Source organism: Notolabrus celidotus, chromosome 6 (assembly GCF_009762535.1).
Source record: "Notolabrus celidotus isolate fNotCel1 chromosome 6, fNotCel1.pri, whole genome shotgun sequence".
In the NCBI taxonomy this organism is placed as follows: domain Eukaryota; kingdom Metazoa; phylum Chordata; class Actinopteri; order Labriformes; family Labridae; genus Notolabrus; species Notolabrus celidotus.
The window spans coordinates 17,360,681-17,382,545 of NC_048277.1; the positions used below are offsets into that span (position 1 = coordinate 17,360,681).

At 41.7% G+C, this 21,865-nt stretch overlaps 2 protein-coding genes across 2 annotated transcripts; one reads left to right on the top strand and one right to left on the bottom strand.

Annotated features, from left to right (window-relative positions):
* Nucleotides 1–26: 26 nt before the first annotated feature.
* LOC117815072 (putative cation exchanger C521.04c) lies at nucleotides 27–13,169 on the top strand. The gene is made up of 20 exons (XM_034686743.1): nucleotides 27–228; nucleotides 2,121–2,282; nucleotides 2,625–2,731; nucleotides 2,833–2,941; nucleotides 6,565–6,681; nucleotides 6,768–6,829; nucleotides 8,312–8,464; nucleotides 8,578–8,769; nucleotides 8,862–8,961; nucleotides 9,088–9,229; nucleotides 9,340–9,523; nucleotides 9,825–9,924; nucleotides 10,427–10,551; nucleotides 10,642–10,673; nucleotides 10,797–10,909; nucleotides 11,007–11,152; nucleotides 11,239–11,333; nucleotides 11,414–11,492; nucleotides 11,595–11,703; nucleotides 12,549–13,169. Exons 1-20 carry the CDS (start codon nucleotides 159–161, stop codon nucleotides 12,620–12,622), a joined length of 2,271 nt encoding a protein of 756 aa, XP_034542634.1. The 5' UTR covers nucleotides 27–158; the 3' UTR covers nucleotides 12,623–13,169.
* On the bottom strand, nucleotides 13,161–21,760 carry LOC117815073 (kelch domain-containing protein 10-like). The gene is made up of 10 exons (XM_034686744.1): nucleotides 21,490–21,760; nucleotides 20,529–20,621; nucleotides 19,587–19,808; nucleotides 17,947–18,101; nucleotides 17,697–17,845; nucleotides 17,521–17,605; nucleotides 17,365–17,431; nucleotides 17,229–17,276; nucleotides 16,996–17,135; nucleotides 13,161–15,417 (listed from the first exon to the last, which is right to left on the bottom strand). Exons 1-10 carry the CDS (start codon nucleotides 21,572–21,574, stop codon nucleotides 15,208–15,210), a joined length of 1,254 nt encoding a protein of 417 aa, XP_034542635.1. The 5' UTR covers nucleotides 21,575–21,760; the 3' UTR covers nucleotides 13,161–15,207.
* Nucleotides 21,761–21,865: the final 105 nt, after the last annotated feature.

The following is a 21,865-nucleotide window of genomic DNA, read 5'->3' on the forward strand; positions in this document are numbered from 1 at the left end:
GAGGCCTACACTTCCCACAATCCTTTGCGGTATAGAGCTGTCCGTGAAAGTGCGTCCTCTTCGCAAGAGCAGAGCGACAGCAGCGTCTGTTCACTGTAGATATGAGCCGTTCAGACCAGCTGACCTAAGTCTTAACGGTGAGGTGCCGTGCTTTTAAAATGTCTGTTTCATCCACTCACAGCTCGGACACATCCAGCCGCAGGAGGAGGCCGGCTGAACACACACAAGGTGAGGACCAGAGCTCTTATTTAAAACTATGATTTAAACATGTGGTGCGGTGAAAAAACTAAACTTAATTTGTAACTAGTCGACTGTGCATTATTAAAGCAACTTGAATGCATTCTCCATTTTAAATCCGTCCGCATGTTGTGTTGCTGTTGTGTATCTGGATATCAGTATGTGAATAAACAGTGATAACACGTTCACTCGCTTTACAGTGGGGCTGAGTGTGGGGCAGTCACGTCGTTTTGATTATGACACGCTCCACGCCCCCACTACGTGTGTGTGTGTGTGTGTGTGTGTGTGTGTGTGTGTGTGTGTGTGTGTGCGCGCGCGCGCGTGTGTGTGTGTGTGCGTGTGCGTGCCAGTGTCTCTGTGTACCAATATGTCAATAAAAGTGCACTTTGAGTGTGGTGTGTGATGTTGGATCATTAGATAGGCCCTTCATTGTCATATACAACCAGGCTGCAGCATGGGTAGTTGAATTATCAGTCTGTTGGTTATGTTTTGGGTCTAAACTGTAAAAATTAAAAAATAAATAAAAAAGTGATCCATTGTTAATCAGAGTGATCAATAGGCCTAGTTGATAATAGATCACCAGAGTTTGTCAGGGATTATTTGTTTTGTCTAATTTGCTGTAAATTATTAATCAGTCATCACAATAGCTGCTTGTTAAATTAGCTGATGACTGGAATGTTTTCCAGGTGCCTTAAAGACCTAGTTTCTTGTCTCAAAATTAGAAATCAGTGATTCCTAATTTTATTTTATTTCTAAGTTTCAGGAAACATTAATAAAAAAGAAACAGGAAACAAAACTAGACACCTCAAGCGTGTGTGCAAACTGTTTCGAAAAGTCTGAAAGGGGAAGTCACGATTGCTCTGACAGCAGTGGTTTGTTGGATTCCTTCATTCATTATGCCAGCATCTTGTGAGAGATAAATCTTGTAGATATATCAATTTCCCCAGGCGATTTGCTCTTCAGTTAATTGTAGTCATGCTTTTGGGATCCCTGCAGAACAAATTCAACTGTAATGCTTGGTGTAATGGTGAGCAGTGCAGTATATTTAAGAACCAGTAGTTTGACTCAGCCTGTCTGATGGCCTAATGAGAGAACTGCAGTGCAGACACACTGTGTAACAGACACGGACCAGCATCAAATTGGTGCACGCGGATGTTGTTCACAAGACAAAGACATGTCTTGTATGGCAGCCTGTGATTTTCTAGAAGTCTTATTATCTCTCTAAAGAAATCACTAAATCCAATTCCACTCAAAAATGTGAATCCCTTAAATCTAAGTATAACTAACTTCCATTTGAGCATGTGAGATAATGGTGTTAAAACAACAGCCAAAAAACAGTCTGTTCATCTATTTGAGTGGTTTGAAGGAAAACATTTTCACAAAATGCTTTGACTTGTTTGCTGGTTTTAGCTTCTAAGATGAAATATGACTTCTCCAGCTTGTCTCAAATGGTTAATGAAGAGTTCTGAATTGATTAGAAGATTAATAACGCCCCCTATGATCCTACGTTACTTCACAACATAATCAAACTACTTATGTTGTTACTTTTTTAAAATTACATATCTCTATCAGCAGTATTTGCAAACTATGCATTTAAATTGAATGTTTTCAGAGTGGCTGCAAAAAAATTGACTGTTGAATTGACTGATGAATTAGAAACACACTAAAGAGTCACAACTTTAGCCCCAACTTTTTCTCCACACTTGTAATTCTCTCAGTGTATACAGCCTTTATGTTTTCACTGAGAGAATTACAGGTGTGTTAGGGGAATTACAAGCCTCGATAATATCTTGGATACCAATAATTCAGCCACATCATTTGTGACTATAATAAAAGTATTATTTTTTTTATAACTATAAGACGTTTCCTGCTTCTTGTTGCAGATGCTCCATGGCAGCATGATCCCCAGGATGGTCCCAACCATGAACCAAGCAATGAGCGACTGTGTGGAAGTCAACTCAATTCAGCAGAGTCTTACACTCCATTTCCAATTCACTCCGTTTGTCCTTCCCTGTGTACAACTAAATGCATATCTGCACATGCATGTGAGTACTGAGTACCAACTGGTTTTAATTTAACATTTACACAGGCCAGTCACAACATAATGACCACCTGACATAACTTCATTATAAAAGTCATAGTGGGTAGTGGTGTACTTGTATGCATCACAGTATATATAGTATATATATAGAGAGAGACAGGTGTTGTGGTATTGCTCCCTTCATGTATGTTAATAGAGTACACTAAATGGAAGGAACCCCTTTTGGTACACTGCACTCCAGTACATCGAACACTACACTGTTTTATTGGGTTGTATTAGATCACATAGATTGTTATAATGTTATACCTGAGTGGTGTATTTGTTCTGTTGTTGCTGGACATTTCAGGTCCGAGCCACCACGCCTGTGATGACGCCTGGGTTGAGATCCAAAGCAAGAGAACAATCAGAGCAGAGAACGAAGTTGAAGCAAACAAACTGGTTAACAACTACAGGGTAAGAAGTCTGAAGGCAAATGTCAACCTATACAAATTAAAAGTGGGTCACAACAGGCAGAATGGTTCATCCCTCATTTTGTGTTTGTGCCTGTGTGTCAGTTTGGTTTCAGAAAATGGAAAAGCCACGTGACAGAGCGCCCATTTGAAGACAGGTCAGAGGTCGTCAAAGAGCTCTACTCAGAACTGAAAATCATTAAACCAAATTCAGGTACTCTATGATTTTGCTCAGTGGGTATGAATAGTGTTGCACATTTACTCAGGTCTGATACAAAATGTCTCAAACAAACTTAATGTCACAATTTTACCTTAAAATTAACCTTTTGGTTTGCTAACTTGTAACTGGGAGGATACCACCTTTCATTTCTCACCCACTTCCTCAATTTCAGTTCTTACAATGTGTGATTGGTTGAGCAGGTAGTACGCCCCCTCAGGGTAATTGTGAAAGGCTTCACAGTACTGCTGTATATCAAAAAGCACTAATAAACAGTCATTCACTAGCAAGGACCACGCCACACAAGGATATAAGTTGAACATTTAATGAATTAGTTGTGCGTGGTGTGCCCAGCAGAAGGAGACTCAGGATGGGGGTTCCGTCTCAGCGTTATCCTGCCGGAGCTGATCTTGACCCTACTTCTACCTGGAAGTAGACAGGGCATAGAAGGAGCGAGCACGAGATGAGTAGGAGAGGACAAGGAAATAGGTTAAGGGCAGGAGAGTAAGGTGAGGGAGGGTGGGTTGAAGAATCACGGACAAGCAGTTGGAGTAGGCTGGCTACGTTTAAGAAGGCTTGTCAGGTGATTGAGGGTGTGGTTTAGGCGTGGTCCTGCTCCCGAATCTAAGTTAACACCTTAACTTCATTTCACTAGCAAGGACCACGCCACACAAGGATATAAGTTGAACATTTAATGAATTAGTTGTGCGTGGTGTGCCCAGCAGAAGGAGACTCAGGATGGGGGTTCCGTCTCAGCGTTATCCTGCCGGAGCTGATCTTGACCCCCAAAAGAGTTGAATTAGATGGAGCTCAGTTGAGCGTGAGCTTGACACGATCGTTGAGACTGTTGCGGATGTATGAGTGATATGTTTGAGATGACCAAAGCCCTAGGATCTGTATGGCTATGTCTGAGTTGCCTGACCAGGCTGCTGTGGACACTGCAGCAATGCGGAATGAAAGGGCAGGACAGTGCTTGGAGGTTATGCCACTTTTGTTCAGGTTTCAGTGATGAAGAGTGGGTCGTGAGGAGATGCAATAGCGACATACCGAGAGCTGATGTATTTAGTAAGTGGTTCGTACGGGCTAAGATTGGAGTTGAAACTAGGGATGAACATTTTAAGTATTTTCCGTGATCGATTTTTGGAAATGTTAACGATCAATTATCGATGAATTGATAAAACATTATTATTCTTACGTCAAAAACAATGCCAAATAGGTTGTTTTCCCCTAAATTGTATTTTCTACAGCAACAAAATGCATATAACTGACGGAATGGAATACTGGCACATGTGTGACGTGCAGAATATCAACGATCAGGCTCATTCGAATAGTGCTTGGAGCGAGGCTGTTGAGGAAGCTTCATGTGAGATGAGAGAGGTTCACTAGCTGTGGAGATAGCTGAATATTGTTGCTGAAAACAATGGGACTGGTATGGGATGCGGATCGGATTCTGGGGCCAAAGTCTGAATTTCTGAAAAGAGAATGAGAGTGCATAAGCGATGGTGTTGAGATAACCAGGATTCTGATCTGCTCTGAGAATGAACTGATGGTGGGCTGAGATTAATGCGGTTCTGCGCAGAAACGGCATAATGACTGGGGAGTGTGACGGCCCTGGCTGATGATTTCGACGACTGCCGTGTTATCAGAGTGTATGAGTATTGACTTTCTTAACCATTCGGGACCCCAAAATATGGACGCAATGGTGATGAGAAACAGGTCATTAAAGCGGATGAAGGAGACTGGGATGCGGAATCGAAGGACGTTAGCCCTGGAGGCCAGGTGGCAGCGAACCAACGTCCCCTGAAACAACCGCCGGAGCTAAGTTTGCGTGATATGGGAACGGCCCCAGATTGCGTGAGGGGGTTGGAGAGGAAGATTGAGCCCCAGGAACGATGCAGATAGCGTAGTGGAGGGGAAACGGAAGCCATATCGCCATGAGCGGCGGAAAGAGGGGAAGAGGACGGGATGAAGGGATGAGGGGATGAAGGGATGAGGGGATGAGGGGATGAAGGGGTGAAGGGGTGAGGGGATGAAGGGATGAGGGGGTGAGGGGATGAAGGGATGAGGGGGTGAGGGGGTGAGGGGATGAAGGGATGAGGGGATGAGGGGATGAAGGGATGAAGGGATGAGGGGATGAGGGGACGTATGTACAGGAGATTGTGTGCAGCCTGCGGACACAGGGATGTAGAGAAACGGTGATAGTCCAAGAAAAGTCAGACACAGAGGGAGCAGGCACGGGGGCGACACAACCCGATCTCACTCCAGATGGCGTAATGTAGGTGAGACAGGTGAGATGCAGTTAACAGCAGAAGCTGGCCGGATGGGTAGTGCCGCTGTAGACGTCGACGGAGTGCAAGAAAACATTTGGGTATTGGGGAAGGGAGGGGGTGGGGATGGGGAGGGAGGGTTGAAAGGAGAGGTCAGTAGGAAAAGAGGGGGTCGAGGATAGCCAGTTCCATTTAACTGTGAAGGGGCTCCTGATGGAGCTGAGGAGCTGGCTATGGTGGGAAGAGGGGGAACAGAAGCCGTATTGCTGCGGGTGGCTGAAGGAAGGGTAGAGGAAGGGATGATGGGATGAAAGGATGCATGTGCAAGGGGAGTTTGTGAAGCCTGCGGACACGGGATGTAAAGAAGGCTGTGATAGCCTGAGAGAAGTCAGACACAGAGGGAGCAGGCACAGGGGGAGATACAACCTGATCCCCACCAGGGGGAGCCGATGATGCCGGTAGAGGCTGTGGGAGCGGCTGAGGCCTGACGTCACGCCTGACGTCGCTGGCGGTAGTAGGCCCAGGTGAGGAAGCAGGAAGCGCGGGAAGTTCGGTTTTTGACGCTGTGGCGTCAATGAATGAAGAGTACGAATGGAACGATCCGACCATGTTGTCATTGCCGTGGAGGAGAACGCCTTTCGAGGTTGCGGAAGCGTCGAAAGCAAGCGACGGTCCAGTTCCAGCGGTCGGACTCCTGTGGAGAACGTGGAGCCGGTCGCGAGGAAGGGGGCGCATCGCCCCGTGATGGATTACCGGTGACGGAGCAGTGGGAAGGACGTGGAGAGGACAGGTACGGTCTGCTTCGGCGAAGCTCGGGGCGCCTCCGGTCCGCGGCTCTCCCTGGCGATGAGGACGAAGCCTGTGCACCTATTGGAGAAGGCGACACCTTGTCCGGGAAGCATGAATGGGTACGACGTGGCCGCGGCATGCTGAACCGGAGCGCAGGCGGCTCCGCTGCGACTACCGGCTGTGGTGTGACTGCCCGTCTCCGAGAGAGGGATACTCTGCATGGAAGGTTAACCGTAAAGATCAACGCCGGAGCCGTACAGAGGAAGCTCCATGGTGAGTTTGTTGCTTTTTCCTTTGCCCCGAAATCTGAGCGGTGAAGCCTGAAGCACGGTCCGTCCGTCTTTGAAGAATCACGGACAAGCAGTTGGAGTAGGCTGGCTACGTTTAAGAAGGCTTGTCAGGTGATTGAGGGTGTGGTTTAGGCGTGGTCCTGCTCCCGAATCTAAGTTAACACCTTAACTTCATTAATGCCAAATGGATGAACCACATGGAGACACATGATTACTGTTGATGGATAACTACTTAAGTTTTTAATAAAGGTCTTGTTTTTTTGTTTTCTTTCAGGACATCTCATCACATGTGGAAATGTACTTTATGTGTTTCTCTTTGGTTGTTGGGTCTCTCTGGCATATTTCCTGGTCAGCCTTCTGATGTTCATCACCATCATTGGTGTACCGTACGGTAGGTGAGCTAGTTTGCAGAGAAGTATAATAACGGCTTTTAGTGATCAGATATGGCATCATTGTTTTTTGTCTCTCACTTTTCAGGCAAGCTTTGCTTGAAGTTGTCCTGCTACTTCCTGTGGCCGTTTGGCAAGTCCATCCACGAGGTACCATTTGAGCTCAGTTGATGTTTGAGATCTTTTCTTCTTGTCTCTTTTTCTTTTCCTGTTAAATACAATCAGTACAAAACAATAGAAGCAATGAAGATAGCAAATCAAAAATAATTCTCCTCTGTCTTGTGAACGTTTTTCTTTTGCAGATTTTTGCATTAAAACCTGTTGTGGGGATTTTTAGCTTGTTATCAAACAGACTGGAAATGATACTGATATATCTTTAGAACTTAGAAGACAAAGAACACCAGAAACACAATGAAGTATTTCTGTATAGTTATTTTGAATGCTTGTCCCCACTGCTGCAATTAAGTGTCAGACAGTGATTTACAGCAAGCTGTCCAACATACAGGCTCAACAAAGATAGGACTGACATCTTTATCCTCAGGGGTGCCAAGAATTACACAAAATTAAAGTTCCTCACTGTATCTTTAAGTGTCGTATTACAGAAAAGCAGTTCTTGAATAATTTTGTGGTGACTCAGTAAATTAACATTGAATCATGGAAGTGGACTGCATTGTAAAACTATCTGATATGACTCTGACATGAATGTATTAGCTATTGGTGGCTTTCTTGGAATATAGTTTAATGTAAGAGTATTTATTACTGCACCATTGTAGTGCCTCTTTATTGGGTTGTTCATATTTTTCTAGATGTTTCTCTTGAGGGGTGGTACAACAATTTGCATAAAAAAATCCTCTTTCACTGATGCAGTTTATTAATTTCAAAAATGTGCCAGTATTTGTCAGATTTCTATGTTAACGCCTCATCTCATCCAGTAAATGTCATTTTGGCATTCCTCAAGGTTCAGTTTTAAGCCCTTTTGAATGTCATATATGCCAATCATCAGTATATATTGAAGCGTCCGTGTTACCCAGATGATGCAAACCAAATCCTGATTTCAATCTGACCTGCTGATGATCTGTGTTAGACATCAACCAAGAGTTGAAACAGTTAATAGCTGTAGCTATTAACTGTTAGCTGTGAGAGGTGAATACAGGAGCTCACGTGATGACTGTAATAAAACAGCTTCTGCACTTTGACCTTAGCACCCGGACAGTTTCAATTTTGTTTTTTTCCCACAAGAAAAGCTGAAGTCTTTTTTCGCTCCTTCCGTCATTAGTGTCAATTTGGATTATCTGATGTCTATGTTCCACTCATGACATGTAATCACAGTCAATCCTCAGCAGCTCACAATGCTGAACGTTTTAATCTCTGCACCCCTGAGTGAAGACAGAGATCAGCTGATTCGATTAAATTTCTGAAATATGATTTTCAATGATGCAAGAGATTGTGCATCCAAAAGTACAAACATATAATATCCTTGTTTATTCTTCATTTAATAATTTAAGGTTTCTCTTGACCAGAAATGCCAAATAAAAGCAGTTCCTCGTGTATAAAGATTTGCTGTGTTCTGTCTTTACATGCAGTATCTTTTGGCTCTGCTGTTTTAACCCTTTCATTCATTTATTTGTCCAGTTTGGGAATACTCTGAGAAGATGCTGTGAGCAAGCACCAGACTGTGACTGTGACACAGAGGACACAGAAGATAACTCACCAGTTCTGCTGCCTTCACCCATAGAGATACCTCTCCGAGAGTTTCCCTCTCTACCTATGCGAACTCCCTACTGGGTAACTTTTGTCACTTAAAATAAAAATTTGGCACCTTTTTATAAATGACTAAACAATTTCTGCCTCATGAAAAGTCAACCATATTGTATTTTTAATAAGTGGCCTTCTTGTAGCGACGTTTCTCCACATATGTGTGGCTGCTGCTGGGATATCCTCCCCTGATAGTCGTCCACTGTCTGGCGTGCTTCTTATCCTGGATCCTTGTCTTCACCATCCCTGTTTCGAAGATGAACGCACGCACCCTGGGCGTCATTCTTCTTTTAGCTCCTGAGGATGTGTCTGTCTCAACGTGCTCGCAGAGGAAGGTAGAGGAGAGATTTAATATCAGCCATCCACAGTAGATAACACTGTTGGTTCAATGTTAGTACTCTGTTTGATTGTTTCATCCAACCATTAGCATGAAGCCTATGAGACCAGAGCTCTGCTGTGCTGCTACCATGCTGCAAACTGGTACTACTACAAGTACACTGTTGATGGGATCAATGTGTTTGCTGTCAGTATCCTTTATCAGTATATGTTGAGTATTCTATGTGTGTGTGTATGTGTGTATGTGTGTGTGTGTGTGTGTGTGTGTGTGTGTGTGAATAATTCAAAGCCGTTATAATCTTTGACCTCCATCTTAGACCTGCTCCCTCTAGTAATAGTTGCTATGGTGATTGGATATATTGACAGAGAAAACGTGTATGCCAGCTCTGAGGTCAAGTTTGCCATAGCCATCTGCTCCATCATTCCTCTGTCGTATTATATTGGAATGGGCATTGCCAGGTGAGCTGTTTTCAGTACTTCAAACTCACCTGTGAGGTGATTTAATTAGAGAAATTATATTTTCAGTGTACCAAAATGTTAAAGGACTCACTTATGTTCATTTCTTGCAGTATCTCAGCACAAAGTAATTTTGCTGTGGGTGCAGTGGTGAATGCAAGCTTCGGCTCCATCACAGAGTTGACCTTTTACATCACAGCCCTTCTCAGAGGCCACCGGGAAGGAAACCCGTGTCTGCAGGAGGTTGTGAAGGCAGCGCTGACTGGTACACTACTGGGATGCATCCTCTTCATCCCTGTGAGCTGAGCTGTATTTATGTTAAAATAACATACATATTTCAACAGCAGTGAAAAACATTTAACCAGAATGAAGGTTGTGTGTATTTACCCTCTCTTTTAAACTTTTGAACGGTGAAAACAAAAAGATATATTCTCTGAAATCTGCAAATTGTTTCGTTTCTTTTAAAACTGTATAATTTCAATCTGTACACCTAATGAGATCTTTGATTAGATCTTTGAATTAGTTACATCTCAATGGAGGAAAAAGTCATGGTCAAACACAATAACAATGGGGCTCCCTGTTTGTCTTTTTCCCTCAGGGCATTTGCATGATCATCGGAGGGCTGAAACACAGCGAGCAGTCGTTCAACAGCCGATCCACAGGAGTGAGCTCTGCTCTGCTTTTCATCTCAGTAGGAGGCAAGTATTGGCATATATATTAGTATTGTATGACACCACATGGATGTACCAGACACAACTCGGTCGAGGCATGATGGCTGTCTAACATGAGTCTGGTTCTGCCTGAGGGTTCTGCCTGTTAAAAGGAAGTTTTTCCTTGCCACTGTAACTAGCTAAATACTGCGATATGCAATGCTCATGATGGATTAAGGTGGGGTCAGACTGAGTCTTACCCTGTCTTGAAGTTGGGTCTCTGTTCATAATTTGACATAGAGTGGTCTAGACCTCCTATGTTTGTAAAAGCGTCTTGAGATAACGTTTGTTGTGATTTGGCGCTATACAAATAAAGATTGATTGATTGATTGACTATGATTTTATTGCCAGACACATACAGTAAAAACAACAAATACATGTTTGTTTGCCTCCCTGCTCACTCAAAAAGTCCGGAGGAAACAATCGGATCAGACTTTTTACACATGGTTATCATTACACATGGACTTATTCCTCTGACTGGCATTGGCAGGTGTGTTTGCTCCAACGCTGTTCTCCAAGGCTTATGGGAATCTGGTGTGTGACGCCTGCACTAACTCAAATGGCACAAGGAACAGCAGTGGACCGTTTGTCTGCCACAACTGTCACTATGATCTGGTCAGCGTCTTGGCTACATTATTATGAAAGCAACATTATATGATTTAGAGTTCATACACTAATGTTTAATGTGATTTTATTCCCCAACAGAACAACGGCACATTGTTTCACAGCCATGTACAGTAAGTAATAATGTATTATTTTATTATTATGCTCAGTATTTATAACGTTTGCCATTGATTCAAGGTCAAAAAGGGCAGAAACAAGAAGCTACATGGTTGTACTGTGTGTGTTGTTGTCCTCAGGCCACTGGTGTACACACTGTCTGCACTCTTGCCAGCTGCCTACATCATTGGTCTGATATTCACTTTGAAGACACATTCCCACATTTATGACATCCAGGTTGGAGAAAGGCAGGGTAGGAGTGTCCCTCTCTTGCAGCATAGTTAATTACTTGTAAAATAATCTCCTTGTCTTTTGCTAAAATACTATCATCTCTTTGTTTGTCTTTGCAGAGACAGGGCACCATGGGGCGGTGGTCCACTGGTCTCGCTGGAGGTCCCTGGTCATCCTCATCATGGCCACTGTGCTCACGTCTGCGTGTGCCGATCTGGCCACAGAGCACATCCAGCCCATACTCAACCAGCCCAACGTCTCTCAGGTCAGGACATGGGTCTGTGTTCACTCAGACAGCTTTCTAAGTGACCTGCTTCCTGCTGTGCTAACATGTTGTCTTTATTTCTGCAGTATTTTATCGGAGTGACAATTCTCGCTATGGTTCCTGAGATCCCAGAGATAGTTAATGGGATCCAGTTTGCTCTCCAAAACAACATCAGTCTAAGGTAAATCCTGTCTTCATTTAAAGGTCTGTGAAGTTTTTTAAAAGTAATATCTGTATCTAAATGATTCCGTTTTTTTTCAGCCTGGAGGTGGGAATCTGTATCGCGGTTCAAGTCTGTATGCTGCAGATTCCTATTCTGGTCTTATTTAATGCCTTCTATGTAAGACCCCTTCTTTAACTTTTTCATTTATTCATTCATAAAATAACAGTGTCAGCTAACTTTTTTTTTTTTTAATCTAAAACTGCCTTTTGTTTGCGGTAGGATGTGGGCTTTGTACTGTTATTTAGCGACCTGCATCTGTGGGCCAGCATCTTCAGTGTGATCCTGGTCAACTACATCTTCATGGACGGCAAGTCCGATTATTTTCAGGGTAAGTTTAGAGTGTTTTTTATTTCAATCCACTCGAAAACAAAATAATTTAAACTACATAATCTTTTTAAGCGATATCTCTTGGATTATCAAGAAACTCTTAGATTAGAAACCTGTTCATATACTGCCCCCTAGTGAGGAACAGGGAATGAGCATGTGTCACTATGCAGGGATCCCCTGATGGTTCCTTGTGTGTAAGGTGCACAGTTGATACTGTGCTTTAGAGTTTACCGCTTAAAAAACTCACACAAAGTTTCATAGTGAGGCCTTTGTGTTGTTTTCCATCCCTTTCTGTGCTTTAAAAACCAACTTGGTGGGTGTCCACCGCAGTAAACATTTGGTTTGACTTCAAAGTTTTGTTTGAATTTATTGTAAGCTAGACAACTCTACTTGAATTAGCAGAGAACACATTGGCTGTAAAAGAGCAGTGAATCCATAAGCCATGCAAATATTATCATTTATTACATCTATTCAGGTTTAGCTATTCATCAGGATAACTTAGCTGGATTACAACTACAGTTTTAAAAAACCAGTCAGTGTCCCAGAGAGTTTCCTTGGTGTTATTCAGACTTGAAGGGAAACATGGAAAGGAAGGAGAAAACAAGTGAAGAGTTATTCACACAATGCAGTTTAAGTGCCAAACAGGCTGAACCAGTAATCCCTTAGTGCGTTGAATTTATTTCGCATTACAGAATATTGAGGCTGAATAAAATGTCCCTTATGATAGGTTATATATATATTCTTTGATGGACTGCCATCACAAACATAAGGGAACTTAGCACTATGTTTACCCCCATGAGACTCATCTCATACTAAATGTTATTTCCCATCTTGTTTCTGAATCAGGTACTGCTCTTGTGATCGTCTATCTTATTCTTCTGGCTCTGTATTTCTACGCTCCATCTCCAGCAGGCTGCTGACTGCAGGACTGGAGCTTTTAAGCTGGACTAACTTTTTTTTTTTTTAAGCATGGAGGACACTGAATGTGCTAATAATGAGATGTTATCCTAAAAGGAAGTGAATCCTGACAGGCCTTTTAGAAAGTATTTTTGTTCTTACACTGTTTACTGAAATATACCTTCTCAGCGCTCAGCTTTTTAATGTGCGGATATGTTTTGACTGCATAAATATCTCACTCCAACTGTTGTAAAATGTACAGTTTGCAAACTGACATCCTACTTTGATGTACTTAGACTTGTAATGTTTTTGTTAAGTGTAAAAGCAGTATTTTTGCAGAGGAATGGACATTATGATGTAACAAATCTATGCTAATGCTCATTTGTTAATAGGTACTGTTGTACTTTTTATCTACTTTTTAATTCCAAAATGTTAGATTAGTACATATCTGTGTGCGTACATAAGATAAGTTAACATATTTTATATAAATCCCTGGCACCTTCAAGTGGGAAAAGTAGCATGCTGGCAGTGCTGAGAAAGAAAAATGACAATAGACAACTATTTGAAAAACGGGCTGTCTATGTTTTTATTGTCTGTCCAGACAGGAGTTACAAAACATAATGAACATTACAGCCACAACTGCCTTTGAGGAGACATTCACCTTTTCTCCCAAGAGAGAGATTTTTATGTAAAGTGGCATGCACACCATACTGACATGCAAAAGAGATCATTTCACTTTAACATCAAAAATGATGCAAATATTAACGTCCCTATCTCGAGCAAGGCAGTACATTTATCAAGTCCAAGCACATACAGAAGCAGGCTGCTGCTTCACCAGAAGATACAAATAAGAGTTTCATGACACAGTAAGTTTTAGATGAGTGCATTTAGTATTGTGCCAACAGTTACAGTGATCGTGTGAAATAAGAAGCTGCAGATAGTGAAAACTCTAATTCTAAATAGAGGACAGGTGACAAAAAAGGCAAATGTGACTCAACACAAGCAGCAGGGAGTATGACAACAGTTTTAAGATTTACAATCCACAGTGACCAAACATCTTGACAAACCTATACCTGGTTTCACAAAAATGGCTGTGTCTGTTGACATTTCGTCAAGCTGAATGTTTGCGGAGCCCTGCAGACTGAGTCTGATCACAGTATTTAACATCCTGAGTGCACTGTACATGCTCCTCCTGGTTCCTAGATAACAAAGTCCTGTACCAGCTATCTTTCAAAGTACCACTGCACTACACTAGTCTTCTGAAAAACGAGACCACAATTGAAAAAAAATGTATGTAATAAAAATAACAGCCTATGTTACAGTATAAAAAGGTTGAAATTAAATTCAGGAAATATAATGAGAATAAAATCAAACAACGTAGTTCTGCCTCAATTCAGAGTTTGGTAATAAAATAAGGGATTTAAATAAATATGTAACAAACATCTCTGAACTGAAGAAGAGCAGTATGTCCTGATGAACCTTGAACTGAATAATTCAGCCACAAAAGGCTCATGTGTGAAAAGCCAGTTTAGAAAGCTACATGTACACAGTTCAGGGGGGGAAAAAGCAAAAAACAACTGTACAAAGATTAACAACAATATAAAACCAAAGTGTGTGCAACTTGGAAATTCAGAAGGCACCAAATGAGGAAACATAAATGCTCGATGATAACTGTGAAGCTACACGTATAAATTCATCTCTAGGCTTCATTCTTTGTAAAGAGGAAGAGGCACAAGAAGATTCACAGTGATGCCATGTTAGTGGTGTTTAAAGAGTTCTCTATCTGATTACAAGGCCTGACTGGACCAGTCATGAGAGCATTTTTCAATTCAACCGAAGGCCCAATGATAAAAACTTAATGCAAGACTGAAGGCTAAAACACGATTTGATAAATAAAAGACCTAATCAGACTCTCGAGAGGTTTCACAGTTATATTGTGCACATAAATGATCAGCAGTGTGCTTCTTCAGAATTTTTGGATTCATAAAATGGAAAGTCTTGTTTCTATCAGCACAGTTTTACTGTTACTTCTCAACTGACCATCTCACAGTGAACATAGCAGCAGCTGACTGAACAAATTAAGAATGGTGGCCAGTTGCACCGTGTTGTCTCTGCAGTGACAGAAAAATCAAGCTGATGTCAGCCTTTGAATGGGAGCTGAAATTACACAAGCAGAAGCAACATTGATTTTGCCTTTCAAAGAGTGGTCTTCTTGAACATTGAACTGCCCCCACTCAGGCTCAGCTAACTCCTATGACAGTTGTGCTGTAGAATAGTAAACAGAAAAAATGCACAATAGTGGACCCAAAACTCAGGAAGCCTCTGAAGTAGATGGAGTTCATGGAATGAGCAGAGAGTGATGGCTTCTGATAGACGTGTGCAAAGTCAGCTTTGACGCATTCCTCTACAGAGAAACTCATCACACTTTGCATTTTAAAAGATAAAATAAAAAAACACCTCACTTACCAAAGACCGAAGTTAAAGGCATTCAAAACTTTTTTCATGACATCAGACTTTCCTTGTCCTGACAAGAACCTTGTGCTGCTGGGTCACTTTAGTGTTGATGCAGCTCCATCACATGCGGCCTCCTTCAGTCTCTGAGCTCTGTCTATTTGAGCCGCTGAATCAGCGTGTGTGTCAGTCCCAGGCTGAGCAGCTGAAGAGTGGACAGTTGGGCTACATGAGGGAAGGTTTTCAGCAGTTTCTCCCAGGTCAGTTCCAGCAGGCTGGGCACCGTCAACCACACTTTGTACAAAGAGCCAGTTCTCTTGTTCCCGGACATGTTGACCACTCCACCGTGCACGTACATGCAGCCAGCCTGAAGAAGAATAGCAGCAAAGATAAGGGAATTAGATGCAAACAAAAAAACAGTGTCAACCTCGCTTTTCATGCAGGTTTCTCAATATTTAAATATGCATGGATAATGAAAAGTGTGTAATGGTGCACATTTTTCACAAACTTAAGTTTTCATAAATGTTTCTGAATTCTGAACTCACAGGCAGTGAGCATATGGGAACCTGTGCACATCCTTTGCAATGTACTATCCTACATAAGGTCCGTGGGGAAAAAAAGGTAAAAGTAAGGACTTGGGTGACTGCTTCTTCTGAGTTTCTTTTTATTTCTATGATTTAAAGCAAGGGTTCCCAAACTTTTCAGCCTGCAACCCCTAAAATGTAGGTGCCAAAGATTTGCAACCCCTGCTGTCCCTAGAAGTGATTAAATATTGCTTCATACTTAATTTAGCTACTCTGCAGAAAATTAGCCACCTACATGCACATGTGGCTGTGTTGAATTAACCTGCTGCTACTGAGGCTTTTATTAACTGTCAACTAACCCTAACCCTAACCTTAGGAGTCATCTGGCAAAAAAAAGGGCAGAAAACTAATGAAAAAAAATTGTATTTGCAAGGTTTTATTTCAAATGTATTTACCATGTTTGCTGATATTTTTTAAAATACTTGGTAAAATATGACATTTCACATTACTTAAATTACTAAAATAAAAAAAAATCTTGAAGACTTCTCGGGACCCTCTGGGGGATCCCGACCCCAACTTTGGGAACCCATGTGTTAAAAGGATGTTAAACTCTCCTTTGATTTCAAGCTGATGACCCTTTTTTTTTTTTTTTAAATTGTATTTTTATTTGGAAAGGGTAACAATACAAAATGTACAACACTTGGATAATTGTATTCATCCTTTTCCAGTCTTTTATATGCGTATGCATAGAGAGTATGTCCAGATAGCTGCTCAGTCCTGAAATGTTTCTGTCTACCATCTTTCCGGGTGAATGCATTAATTTATACTCTTGACATTTAAACACATACATATACATTAATCCTCACCTCTTCAGTCAGTAATCAACACTCATTTTCCTGCATACATCTATTACACAAACCATCAGATATATAACTATTTACATAAGAACTAGGGGAGCTCACCTTTATGTTTTATTCTCTAAGGAGGGGGAGGGTTAATACCTTGTTGGTGGAGTCATACAAAATCTGCTCACACTGGGGTTATAAATTGAATCTACTTGATAAAAAAAATTTGATAAAAATTTGTCCTTTTGGATCCTCAGAGAGTAAGTCAACTTCTCCATTTTAAATATTTCCAAAATTATTCCAAACCAGTCATCCACTGTTGGTGCTGCTGGTTTAAGCCACCTTCTGGTGATTGATTTTTTACTGGCTGCTAAAAGCACTTATAACTGATGACCTCTTTTTAAGCCAGCTTTAATTTTGGTCTAGGTTTTCACTTAGAACTATAATAGTTAAGCTTACATTTAAAAGAAAAAAACATTTGATGATTTATTGGTAGATGAATTGGTTTAGCTGCATAGTGGATTATGTCGGCCTGTGCAGAAGAAGACTGATGTGTGTGACTGATATTTTACTGACCGGTGTGACGGCAGCACAGTGAAAGTAAGCGGGCTCTGGCATGATGGCAGGCAGCTTGGTCCACTGAAAAGTCTGCAGGTTGATCTTCCACAGATCAGACAGGATAGTTTCTCCATTATAACCCCCACATATAAACACCTCTGTTGATGTAAACCGAATAAAGGCACAATTGAAAAAACTGCTTTTATTAATAGATGTTTCTTTGTTTAATATTGTGTGAAAATCCTCCTTACCATCTTTGACCTGCACACAGCTGTGACAGCGGCGGGCGGCAGGAAAGCCTGTCAAGATAATGACAAATAAAAGTTAAATCAATGCATGTTCTTTGAGTGACACATTCAGATGAAAAGCAGATTAAGAATCACAAACCTATTTTTTCATGAGGTTTGGTGACAATTTCCTCCCAGGAGTTGGTCTCCAAGTTATATGCATGAATCTGATGAAGACAATCAGAGTTAAAATGATGAAATAAAGAAGTAAGACATGTTCTCTATCAAATACTGTCCATGTGCTCACTGCTCCAACCTTGTCCAGAGGATATGATGTCCAGGAAGTCCCACCTCCTAAAATATATATTCTCTGTCCATCATGAGCTAATTCATGTCTGTACCTGTAAGACCAAGCAATAACTTTGTCTACTTTCAATGCTGATTAAAAAACTTCACACATGTAGTAGTAGCTCAAACTGTCTGCCATCTGACCTTTCCTCAGGGAGATCTGAGGGTGCATTGTTGGGTTTAAGGTGGGTCCACTCTCTAGTGGTCAGGTCCAGCCTGTGCAGGTCGGTGCTGTAAAGGTAGCCTGTTGTTCCTCCAAACACGTAGAGGTAGCCATTAATGATGACCATTGCCTGATAAAAGGTTTGTCAGAGAAACACAGAGCAGTCAAAGAGAGCAACATTTAGGACTACAGCTTTATTTAAACCGGCTGTAGTGACCCACACACTGTTACCTGTCCGTAGATCTTGTTGGGTTTCTTCCCCCTGCAGTTGAGCACGTTCCATCGTTTGTACTGAACATTGCAGACGTGTACATCGTTGCCGTTGTTTTCCCCAAAGGGAATCCCAGTGCCGCCAAACACGAGCAGGTTGTTGCCGTGTAAAACAGCTGAAGGGGGAAAACACATCAGCACAATCAGACTCCGCTACGGCTTAACAATTTTGCTATCATCTGCATAAAAACAATGCTCCAAATTTAAATACTGGACACAAAGTAATTGGACCAGCAGTGGAACCATTCAGCAACATATGGATGATTAAGTTCACGTTTCTTTTATCCATGATGCACATCTCTGCTGACTGAACTGGGTTGATGGTAATGACGCATTTTAAAAAGGCATGACAGAATTGGGGGGGAATTTTTGTAAGTTCACCAAAAATGTTTTGAAATTTTTCACAAGAGGAATAATTTAACTTTTCCTTTGTCCTAGGAAGATTGTACTGTCCTAGGACAAAGTAAGGACACACATAGGTTTCATGAAGACTTAATTCTGAACGTGACTTGACTGTTATACGTTTACCAAGCAGCAACCTCCGGTCTCAAAATATGAAGCCCATGCGGGAGTGTTATAAACTGCAATTCTTCGAGAATCCACTTGAGGCTGGCTGCAGAAACACCAGAAACCACATAGATACCAATTCGAAAAAGACGATCTTTGCAGCATTAATAAACATGTTTACAGCCTGGTTCAAAAAACGGCTTGGCTCTACGTAGCTAATTTCTCTATCGGCACACACTGTACGGGGGGTGAATCTTTTTCTAACAACGGTTCAGAAGATATTAACATTACGAGTTTTTGCCCAAATAAGGACATGACTGACGTGACTGACAGAAAGGAACACATAGCTGTTGGCTAGGAGGCTCAAACTCCGGCCCTATACGTCACACTCTGCCTGGTTGAGTTTCCAATATGGCTACTGCCTTCGATTGGCTTCAAAACAGTGTTCAGTAACAGATGGGTGACGTCACAGATACTACGTCCATTATTTATACAGTCTATGATGTTTACACACTGATTGCTTGCACTTTACAGGGTGTCAGACTACTTAAACAGCCCTGTGGGGTATCCTTGTCAACAAAGGTCTGTGTTTATTGTTCCTCACTACAACTCCTTGTGTGTATATTTTTGCACTAACTACAGTTACAGCCTTGTGTCTGAATTACTCCACCAGCAAGCAGCATTGCAGTTTTCCTCCATTAGTATTTTGGCAATAATGAGGAACATATTTATACTTGTTTGAAAGAGTACATAACCCTACAAATAATAGAACAGCATAAATATGCTTACATTTATCAGGAAAAATATCAACACAATCCTATTTTGAGGGGTATTGTCCATGCATCGATCATGACAGATGTTGTTGGTCACCGTGAAGTCCACTCTTGACTACTAGTCCGAGTGAAAGTTTGTAAGTGAGACCCCATGAATAAGCAAAGGATAAAAAAACAGGGGCTCACTCATTACAACATCTTTCCATAGCTCTCTTACCTGCTAAACCTCAAAAAGGAGCTTTCAGTTAAGACTTGTCACTGGTTCTAAAGGAGAAAGAATGTGTGTAATCTGATAATGAAGGGTCTCACATGGGTGCTTACCTGACATAGAGGCTAACTCTGTGGGCATGTAACCCTCAGTGCGGACCTGCTGCCAGGTCGCTGTGGCAAAATGAAATCGCCAAAGCTCCCTAAAAAGAGGGTAGTCTTCATTCTCTGAGCCTCCTGCCTCCTCAAAGTCAGGGTTGTATCCTCCAAACACATACAGGTTAGCGTTGTCTGCAACACAGCGGTGTCCACTTCGAGCAGGGGGGACACAGTGTCCTGTGAGAGGGATGAATACAACATAGACAAAGCTCCCTGATGTTACTGGAAAAAGAGAGGATTAGAAATAGATTGTGTAAGCTAGGAACTTCTCCATTGTACAAAACTAGACAACAGGATGTGAAGCTTGTGGTCTGAACCAAATGCAGTCATGATTTTTGCCTGTATCTTTACGTGTATCTTCTAGGATCACTCACGCACATTTACTCATATACTGTGAGTTATGTCTGATGAGAAGTAGGTTGGGCTTTAAATAGTGATGTCCACAACAAAACAACTAATTAAAATGTATGAATGGATATTTGATGCATCCTAGAGAAGTTAAAATGTTACAATGTACTTTAGCAGATGCTTTTGTCCAAAGCGACGTACATACGAGAACAAGAACAACACAAGTAAAGATCTAGACAAGAGGAAACAAGATAAGTAAGAGTAACAAAGTGTGTCAAGTCAATTTGGATGCAGGTACTGCCAAGCAGTGTAAAGGCAATGCTCGAAAGTAAATAAAAGAAGTGTTTCAAAATCACTAGAAGTCCTTATTCATCAACATAAATATAAGAACAGTCGGAATGTTTTTTTATCACCAAATGGAGCTCATTTATAGCCTGGTGGAGCAAAATGGATGCCTAACTGTGGGGCTTTCAATTCACTGTGCAACAAGGGAAGAGGGTTCCATTAGAGGACTGTGAGACATTGTAGGAAGGTGTGTACTTTCTTTACCTTCTCTCAGAAACCTGTTGGGGATCCGCAGGTTTGGGCAGGAAGGAGAGAAGATGCGCCGAGCCTGAAGCCACCTTGCTCGCTTCTTGGGGCCTGTGAGTCAGACATCACGACAGTTTCAAAAATATGTACATTTAATATAATGTATACATAGCAGTAGTTGGACCAGCGCCATGTATTGACCTGCAAGATTTAACCTGTTCAGGATAAATCTCCTTTGTAAGAAAATCAATCAATTGTAAAGTCTGGTTACATTGTTTATCAACTGAACAATGAGTTACATTTAATAATGGCTTTTGTAGTTAATGATGTCTATTTTTGTCTCTATTTCAACCTTGTAAAGTAGCTTTTTGTCAACGCGAGGCTGCACATTCAGTCCTGTGGCCTATCCATTCATATCCATCTTAGTTCTATGATACCACATGCCATCTCTTTCATGACAGTGTTGAGTGGATTTGAATGTCCTTTTATACTATAAAAAAGTCACAATTTTCTACTGTGTTAAACTTACCACCATTTGTAAGTCAGAATAATTTCTGATCAGTATCAGCTGTGGAATAATAACATTGCAGCAGAAAGCGTGCAGTGTTTTCTGCTCGCACCTGGGTCCCCTCCATCAAGTAGTTTCCATATTTCCTATCCCTATCTATCAGTCTCACATACGTGAATCTCTTTCTACAGAAGTAAAATGTAAGATATCTCTATAGATGCATGCTGGGTGCTTATTATGTTATTAATTTCTGCTAGCTTCCGCAGCAGCGTTAGCTAGCTCTGGCCTGTGAGCTGTAGTTAGCAGTGATACACAACAACTAGCATTAAAGACAGAACTAGTATCCTAGAATACATATTTAAGTACACAACGATGACTAACGTTACCTACACTGACCTTTACCTCACAGTTTGCTCTACATGCTGTGTCGCGCTGTTTGTTCTTGCAGACTGGCTGCTTTTGTTTACAAACCTGAGTCTCGGATTGAAGGCCTCCACGACAGTTTCTCAAACTTATTGAGCTGACTGAAGGTTCCGTCCTGTTCGACCGACGACATCTTGACAGGGAACCACACACACGGGCTCACATCAAGAGCTGGACAAGGATCCGCTTCACTTGGACTACACGTTGTGGCATGAGCCCGCGAGCTCAAGCAATCAAAGCAAAATAAAAAAATTAAAGGCACCGAGCGTCCACACCTGCTGCTGCTGCCTGCAGCGTCACAGCCAGCTGGCCCGGACTAACCAATCAGAGGAGGGAGCCGTGCGTGTCGTGTTCAAGAGTCATACTGAGATGTTTACACTTTTATTAACCCCCCTGTTATGTTCGTTTCTCTGGAGCAGCAGTA